Source organism: Neomonachus schauinslandi, chromosome 5 (assembly GCF_002201575.2).
Source record: "Neomonachus schauinslandi chromosome 5, ASM220157v2, whole genome shotgun sequence".
In the NCBI taxonomy this organism is placed as follows: Eukaryota; Metazoa; Chordata; class Mammalia; order Carnivora; family Phocidae; genus Neomonachus; species Neomonachus schauinslandi.
In genome coordinates this window covers 441,247-449,975 of record NC_058407.1, presented here as the reverse complement: position 1 = coordinate 449,975, position 8,729 = coordinate 441,247, and the positions used below count along the sequence as shown (strand labels likewise).

At 59.8% G+C, this 8,729-nt stretch overlaps 1 protein-coding gene across 1 annotated transcript; it reads left to right on the top strand.

Annotated features, from left to right (window-relative positions):
• The first annotated feature begins 4,228 nt into the window (after window positions 1–4,228).
• Window positions 4,229–5,608, top strand: ADM2 (adrenomedullin 2). The gene is made up of 3 exons (XM_021687835.1): window positions 4,229–4,347; window positions 4,475–4,595; window positions 5,208–5,608. The coding sequence occupies exons 2-3, from the start codon at window positions 4,486–4,488 to the stop codon at window positions 5,524–5,526; spliced, it is 429 nt and encodes a 142-aa protein (XP_021543510.1). The 5' UTR covers window positions 4,229–4,347; window positions 4,475–4,485; the 3' UTR covers window positions 5,527–5,608.
• Window positions 5,609–8,729: the final 3,121 nt, after the last annotated feature.

Sequence of the window (8,729 nt, the reverse complement as noted above, 5' to 3'; positions counted from 1 at the left end):
CCCGCCCGGCCGCGCCGTGCGCCTGCGCGGCCCCGCTCCGCCCCCCCCCACCATGGGCGGGGCTCGGAGCTACACGCTCCCATTGGGCCAGTCGGCGCGGGCTCGGTTCCCGGGGGCGGGTCCCCTCCCGGCACCGCCCCCCGGGCGCTGACAGCGACGGCGGCTCGCGCTGGTCAGCGGCAGGCGCGGCCGGGGTCGGAGGTGGCCTGGAGCTCCGGGCTCCTACGCCGGGGTGGAGACCGGCCGGGCCTCGCTCCTGGGAGCTCCCGGGGATCCCGCTGTACGCCGGCGCTGCCAGTTTGGAGGAAGGCAGAAGGGCCCGGGACTGCCCCCAGATCTCCCAAGCCTGGGGCACAGGACGAGCCCGGGGCCGTCCCCTCACGGGCTGCCAACCTGGGGATTGCGGGCGAGAACTCAGGACTTGCCCTTGGGGTTCGCGGCCCGAGGAGACCTCGGGCCCCCCTTGGGTGGGGTGTTCTTTAACAAGGTGCGCTGCCGGTCCCGCTGTGAAGAGCAGCGTCCTAAGCCGAGAGCACCTGGAGGCCGGGTGCGGTGCCTGGGAGTTGGCCGCACCATCCTCAGGGGCGAGGACCGGCCGGGGCCTCCCCGCCGTGGCACAGGGATGGGCGAGGGGGACACGGAGTCTAGGGCAGGACGTGCTGGGAGAGGAGCTGGAGAGGTGGAGGGAGCCTCGGGCCACGTCACTGATCAGCTGGGAGGGGCTGGCAGGATTGGGCTTGCTTTTCGATGCTTGGCTGCACAAGAACATAGAAAGGAACAGACTGCCCACATCCATGTGCCTCTCCCTTGCAGGAGCCAGCTGGAGAATGAATGAAACTGAACCCAGAGATCCCACCAGGCGCTCCCTTCCCTCTGCTCCCGGTCCTGGGGCTCAGGCCCAGCCACACATCTGCTTCTGTTGGTATTGGGCCCATAGGCTGAGAAGCCCTCCTTTTGGCCCCAGGTGGCTTGAGTTGGTTTCTGTCACTTATACCCAAAAAGGTCCTCACCACCACATTACCACACCGACCACACCGTCGAGCTGTGCCTGGGCGGGCAGGGTCCCTGGCAAATCCTCTGGCCTGGCGCCTGAGTCCAGGGCTGGCTGTCCCTCAGAGACTGTGGAGACCCTGCGCCCCACTCCCCCACCCTCATGCCCTTAGGAGCCCATTCCTTGCAGCCCTTTCAGAGGTGCCTTAGGGTCGAGGGTAGGTTTGGGGTCCCTTCTGGACCATGATATCCCCACTTAGTTTCTCGTCATCAAGTCTCCTGACCACTGCACTGTCCATGTCACCTCCTCCGGGGCACCAGGCTTGCCCTGTTACCTCCTCTCTCCAGCAGGTTCAGCCCTCTTACAGGGAGTGACTCTCCCTGGCTTCCTCCTTCCTGCCTTTTACCCCCACCCACTGTGGCTCCCATCACCTCTCATCTTGCCCATGTCCTTGTCAGCCCCTGGCCTCTCTGACTTTGTTTTCACTGTCCTCATCTAGCAAACCCCAGCCACGCACAGTCCTGCACCACCCCATAGTGCAGAGTGGCCATGATGACACCATGGACATTCCCCCCACTTCTCAGCCTGCTGATGTCCGGGGAGTCTCTGACCCCACCTGCTATGTCTCAGAGATGACCCTACTGCCCCTCCTTTATAGAGAAAATGAAGCCATCAGAGGGGAGGCCTTGTGTTGCATTAGCAAACCCCAAGTCTGCCCCCTCACACCACAACTCCTCCTTCCACAGTTACCACTGAGGCTCTGCCCCTCCCACCCTCCACCCCCCACACTTGCTGTTCCCTATCAGTGGCCCCCATCCTCACTCGTGCCCTCTGTACAGATCCTGGCCATGAGGATTAAACTCAATCTCCCCACCTTGAAACATTCAAGCAAAACCTCGCCTCAAGCTCTTTGCCCAGCCAGCCTCCACCCTCGCTTTTCTTGCCCCACACAAATTTCTTCTCTAAAGCATTCTTCCAACGTCACCAGCACCACCTTCCTCCTGTGGCCCAGTCCCCACTCGCCAGGGAAACCTCTGGGCTTCTTGCGAAATTCCACAGGCCAGCAGCTCCTGCAACTAACTGAGCGTAACTGAAGGTAGCCCCGGTCTCCCCTTGGAGGACACACACACCGTTACAGACAGTAAGGACTGCAAGATGTGCTGTCCAGGGGGCTGTGGGGCCACAGAGGGGGCCTCTCATCCAGTCAGCAGGGACAGGGGCAAAATAAGCAGCCAGGCTGAGACTTGGGGGCCAGAGGACACCCCATGCATCTGTGGGTTTGGGGGGGAGACAGGACCACAGGCCCATGGTGGCAGCAAGTATTCTGAAAGAATGCAGTGACCCACAGGCCTGTGAACTGCACTGAGGTCTACCTTCACTTTCCCAGATTAAAAAATCTTGCAGAGGCAAGGAATTTTGATTTAATTTTTTCTTTATTGGAGGGGTGAGTAGTACGATCACCTTCGAGTTTTGGAAAGGCGGCACTGGCGACTGTGGTGGACAGATTGGGGGGAGGGGGCAGGCTGCCCTGGGGGTCCTCTGCCCACCCCTTCCCTGGTTGTCCCTCCAGAGCTGGCATGCGGCTTCTGTCCTCTGTCTGCACCGTCTGGGGGCAGAGCTCACCACACCTTTCGCCTCCCAGAGCCTTGCCATCTGTGAAACTCCCAGATCTGTGTTCCAGGTCGGCCCTCCCTCCAGCCCCAGGTCCACAAGGCTAGAGGGCAGCCAGACACCTCGGCCAGGATGACCCCAGGCAGCCAAGCCCTACCCTCTCTCACTAGGGGCTCCCTGCATCAGCAAACAGAAGGGCTGACCCTCCTCGCCTGCCCCCCAGAGTCACTCAGTTTCTCTCAGACCCGTCTGCTCGGCCCCAGGCACTTTTCTAATATAAATGTGATGGCTTCACTCTCTCTCCTCCCCCAGGTGGTAAAAATAAATAAACAAATAGAAACCGGAATAGCTGCTGATGCTTCCCTACCTTCTTCAGGATGTAAACCAAGCTCTTTAATATGTCATGCGTTCCACACTTGTTGATTTATTCACCCAGCAAATGTTTATTGAGCTCCCATGGTGTGTGCAGCAGGAGGAGCAGAGTGACCAGGTCATCCGTGATGACTTGACAGAGGGAACAGGACTGGAGCAGCTAAGACAGGAAGAGATGTGAATGGACACAGAGATGCTCAGATGATCAAAGAAACATCTGGGGGGGATAGACAAAGACCCCCCTAGTCTTCTCAGATAGACAAAGACCCAAAGAATGGCTAAAGCCAAGCCCATTATCAGTTGAGAGTGGACGGCACAAGCTTTGTGGAGAACGGATAGTACTATCCGTCAACACACAGCTTCACCTTCAACCAGAATTTCTACTTCTAGGAAAGTATCCTATCCAGACACTTCTCTGAGCTCACAGTACAAGGGTTCTTGCTCTTAGAAAGACCAGACATGGCCTAATTGCTCATTAATAAAAGATCAATTAAGAAGTTACAGAACACCTACACATTGGAGGAGGGCCAAGCACAAGAAAGAATGGTGGCGGTCTCTCTCTTTATATATGTTTTTACTTACGTATGCTCGTGTAACACACACACACCACCACCTGCCCCTAGTGAAATACACTAGTGTGCCTGAGAGAAAGTCAGGAATGTGGTGACCACCCAGAAGAATCCACAGTGGGTGGCAATGCAGGGGTCTCACTTTTTACTTACTTAAATTTCTTACAAAAACCATTTAATACTTCATTAAAAGGGGAAAAGAGGGTGGAGATTTTTCAGAACACAGCTGTGAGGGGGTCTGGAGGGAGGGTCTCCAAATCACCTCTGTGAGGAACTGACTAGCTAGCTGCTCTTCTCCAGCAGTGATTCTAGCCAGGCCCCCCAGGCCGCTCATCAGGGCAGACATCTAGGGGCGGGACCCGGTCTAGCTGACTGCAGCCCCAACACCCACTCCTTCAGCCTGGAAGATTCCCAGGCTCCAGGACAGTGTTCTCCACCAGAAGGCGCCATAGATGAGGCTGGTAGCCGCTAGGGTCCCTGGCCAGTCGGAGCACTTCGCAGCAGGATGGGGCTCCTGTCAGGCTACCCCCCTTCTCTGCACCCTCTGTGCTACCCAGCGGGCTGGGCAGGAATAGGGAGCAGGAGGGCCGGGCTCCCCGCCCAGCTGGGGCATCCGGCTCCGCCTCCTCCTGGAAAGACTATTTAGTTCTGGAGGTGCTGAGGCCAGGTCCCAAGCAGGACCCCGACCAACCACAGACCACAGACTGATTGAGGACGTTCCCCACCCACCAGGTGCTCCCTGCCCAGCCAACAGCAGACCTACTGGCCGCCTTTCGCCTGACACCTACTCGCCGACAGACGTAGGTACGAGCTTGCCTGTCCCCACGCCTGTGCCCCTGATCGCCAAGGCTTCCCAGTGGGCCAGGGAAAGGGGTGGCTGGAGGTGAGGGCCGTCAGTCCCCCACACCTGCCTGGCTCACACTCCCTCCAGCCCCGCCTGCCATGGCCCGGCTCCTGACGGTCACCTTTGGTTGCATCAGCCTCCTCTACCTGCTGCTCCCAGGCACGCTGTCCCACAGCCTGGGCCGGAGCCAGCAGCCTGCCCCACCCAGGTGAGTGGGGTTCACACCAGCCAAACCGTGGCCCTCAGGGAAGGAAACCAGAATGCCTGGGGAGGGCCCCCTCCATTCCGCTCCCCGTACCCCCCTCCTCCTATTCCTCCAGCATTGGGGAAACCCCCATCCGCTGCCAGGGCTTACCTCCTAAATCAAGGGCCAGAAAATATGCCTTCAGCAAACCCTGAGCAGGGCAAGAGGCCCCTCTTTGTTTGCCTCTCTCCTAGGGCCCTCCCCTCCCCCATTGGTAGAGCAACCCCCTCAAGGAGAGGTTGGCTAGGAGAGGGGAGGCTGGAGGGATCCCCAGGATTGCCCACCATCCCCCACCCCCCCAAAGGGAGGGCTGGGAAGGGGGGTCACACGGGTCGTGAACATAGTGACCCACAGAGGCCGACACTGCCCTTTGCCCAGGGAGGCACAGGTGAATGGACACGTGACCTGGGCCGCTGAGGTGGCTGAGAGCCAGGACCCAAGCCCGGAGCTCCAAAGGGACCCTGGGCTTCCCCTGCCAATGACCCCAGGCCTGTGTGGAGGGGAAAGTGGGTGGGTTTGGGGGGGGTCCCCAAAAGGTTGGGCCATCAGGTTTACTTCCTCCATTCCCCTCTGCAGGGAGCCCCCAGCCAGGACCCCTTCCGGTGGCCTGAAGCCTCAACACCCTGCACCTCGGCATGTGGTCTGGAAGCTACACCAGGCCCTCCAGCCACAGAGGAGCGCCAGCCGAGCCCCCGCTACGGGTCGGCCTCTCCGGGACGGCCCCCGCCGGCACTTGGCCACCCGCAGGCCCCGAGCCCAGCTCCTGCGGGTGGGCTGTGTGCTGGGCACCTGCCAGGTGCAGAACCTCAGCCACCGCCTCTGGCAGCTGGTTGGGTCAGCCGGCCCACGGGACTCAGCCCCCGTGGACCCCAGCAGCCCCCACAGCTACGGCTGACGCGGAGCTGGCCATAACCATGCCTGGCCCCGCTGGGATGCTGCCCCTCAACCCCAGAGCTGCATCTGGGCCCCCAGCCCCCACCCAGCCCCCACCCGGCCCCCTGGGCCTCCTGCACACCTCGATAACCAGGGTGCAGGCCCTGGAGGCAACTCCCAGCCCACCCCACCCCCACCAGTTTCTGTAGCAAGCAATCTTAAATAGCTTTGGATGCGGAAACCCACGCACATGTGTAGACCCAAGGAGATCTGCAGGCAGAGTCTGTACCCCCGAAAAGGGTTTCAGAGGGGCAGGGTCCGCCCAAGGATGTGGAGCAGAAGCCAGGGTCCTGAATACCCAAGGCCATGCTGGGCAAGCACCAGTTGGCCCAGCATGACCCTGTCCCCCACCCCCATTGCCCCGGTCCTGACAGCATCAGATTCAACCCTGGCTTTGGGCATGCACACTTTGCCTGTCCCAGGTCCCCAGCCTTTCCACTCCCTGTGCCCTTGAGACTGGGAAGGCGGCAGGGAGGAGGGCCCCACTGTGGTCCCTGTCCCCAGGGCCAGGGTAAATGGAGGACAGGTCTGCTGGGAGCTGTGTTCTCTGGAGCCTCAGGGCTCCAGGTGAAAATGGAGACCCCTCCCTGGATCTCTAGCCAGGTAGCTGGGGAGCCTGGGAGAGGGCGTAGAGCTTCTGGAGGCACACTGGGGCATTTGGGGGCCGGGCAGCCCAGAGCAGACTGCCCCTTCCCATCCCTCAGGGCAGGGTGGGGCTGGGTGGGGGCAAGATCTCCCAGCTCAAATTGGTCAATGAGGTCAAAACCACCACCACCTCAAGTGGGGTGGGAGGGCCAGACAAGGGTAGGGGGCGCCGCAGTCAACAGAGTCTCCCTGACCCCACCCTGCCCAGCTTGGGGACCCACTGGGGGCAGGCACAGGGACAGCAGGAGGCTGGAGCAGGCTTGTCGAGAATTTGGGGAGGTAGATTGCCCTTTAAAGGTTAGAACAGGATCTCTGGCCCCTTCTGGTGTATATCACCCCAGGTCAGGCCTTTGCGTGTTGTGATCCCTGAGCCTTTGCTAGTCCCTCATCACTGACACCCCCATGTCATATGGGCGTGACCCAGCGTTCAGAAAGGTGGCTTCTTTTTCTTTCTTTCTTTCTTTCTTTTTTTTTTTTAAGATTTTTAGTTTATTTATTTGAGAGAGAGAGTACAGAGGGAGAGTGAGAGGGAGAAGCGGGCTTCCCGCCGAGCAGGGAGCCCGATGCGGGGCTCGATCCCAGGACCCTGAGATCATGACCTGAGCTGAAGGCAGACGTTTAATCATCGGAGTCCCCCAGGTGCCCCAAGAGAAAGGTGGTTTCTAGTACTCGGCAAACACTCATAACAGCACCTAATCTGTCAACATCTGTCGGTCACCCTGTGAGGAGAGTGCTATCGTTCTCCCACCTCTAGAAGCAGAAACCGCAGCCACAGACATCAGGGGTGCTCTGGGTTGCTGGCAGGCCTGCCCCTCAGAGACCCTGGGCCCCCCAAGGGTGGGAGGCTCCTGGAACTCCCATCTGGGCTCCCAACCTCGACTTGCTCTTCTGGCTTGGGAATCACCTGGCCAGGTAAGGCATCTTCCCTCCATTAGGCCCTGTGAGGACAGTTCCGGCGGGTTCCTGCCCTGCAGTGAGAGTGGTTTGTGTTGTGTGGGAAGCAGAGCAAGGCAGGCAGGAAAGGCTGCCTGGAGGAAGCGTAGGTCTGAGGTTTGCAAGGGTCCCAGGGGGAAGGAGCTTAGAGTGCCAAGGCCTCAAGGCCACAGGAGGAGTGGGTGTGGCTGGGGACTGCCCCCCACAAAGCAGCTAAGAGAGGCTGGAACCAGTGTGAGTGAGTGAGGGCAGGAGAGGCCAGTGGGCCGGGCCCCAGAGCCACAGAAGGGTGTCAGCAGGGCAGGCAGGGAGAGCTGGCAGTGAGGACCTGGCGAGGGGGACCGGGGAGAGAGGAAGAGGAGGGGTCTAGGAGGGTCAAAGCTGGACAGTTAGGAGCGCCATGTGGCCAAGATCCGCCCCCCTCAGGCTCCAGTCCTGGGCCTGTGTGTGGTCTGGTCTTCCTCACAGGATGTTCTTTCTGCCGAGAGCACCCCCCATACTGTCCCGTCCAATTGGTCAGAGCTTCCAGACCCCCAGGATCCCATGCCCTGTACCCTTGCTGGGCCATTCCAAAGTGCGGGTGGATTTTCCTCAAAGCAGGATGGACTGCTGACCTCAAGGCATCCCTGTGCCGTGACATGTGGCATCCACCCGGCCCCTGAGCTCCAGGTCACGCCGGGGCCACCTACCTGATGCCCCACTTGGACTTTCAGTGGCAGCACCCGAGCTCCTCCAGAGCACCCACCAGCCACATCTTCCTCAGACAAATGCTGTGGGCTGGTCATTTTCTCCTTTTTCTGTCCAAGCCACCACCTGCTTTTGGGGTGACGGCTCCAGTCACCTCCCTGGAGCCCCCTCCATCCCTTCAGCATTGTTTGCTGAGCATTCGAGAAATATTAGCGATTACCCCCCCATCTGACATCCTAGTGGGAGGAGGCAGAAGGAGAAGAATCTCAAAGGTAAAATAAGCAGATGACAGCACGTGTCAAGCCCTGGGAGAGTCCTGAAGGCAGCTTGCACTTTGCATTTTATTTTATTTTTTAAAAGGTTTTATTTATTCCTTTGAGACACACAGCTACAGAGAGAGAGAGAGAGAGAGAGCGCATGAGCAGGGGGAGCGGCAGGGGGAGAAGCAGACTCCCTGCTGAGCAGGGAGCCCGAACGGGGACTCGATTCCAGGACCCTGGGATCATGACCTGAGCCGAAGGCAGATGCTTCACCCAGGTGCCCCCGAACTTTGCCATTTTAAGTGGGGGGCCCCAGCACCCCCCCAGTTTATTCTCAGCACAGGCAGGAGCAGGGCCCCACCCCCACAGCCTTCTTGCCTCAGTGAAGCTGAGTAGGTGCTCTGACCCGCACACCACCAGGTGGAGACTGACACCTTGAGTGTCACCCACTGCCCTCGGGCCACCTCCAGACTTCCCAGACCTGACCATACTCAGACCCCCCCCCCCACTGTCTTTCTCAAGAGCACCGGCCTTTCCCATAGGCGACAATGACTTGTTTTGCTGTGTGTCTGCCTCCTCCTTGGGGAATGTCAGCTCCCAGGAAGGTGTATATATCAGTCAGGTCCCTGCTGCGTCTTTG

Bases quoted from the DNA above. Each gene is read 5' to 3' on its own strand.
- ADM2 (XM_021687835.1), top strand. From the start codon at position 4,486: ATGGCCCGGCTCCTGACGGTCACCTTTGGTTGCATCAGCCTCCTCTAC. The intron at 4,596-5,207 runs GTGAGTGGGGTT...TCCCCTCTGCAG, and splicing joins CAGCAGCCTGCCCCACCCAG to GGAGCCCCCAGCCAGGACCC.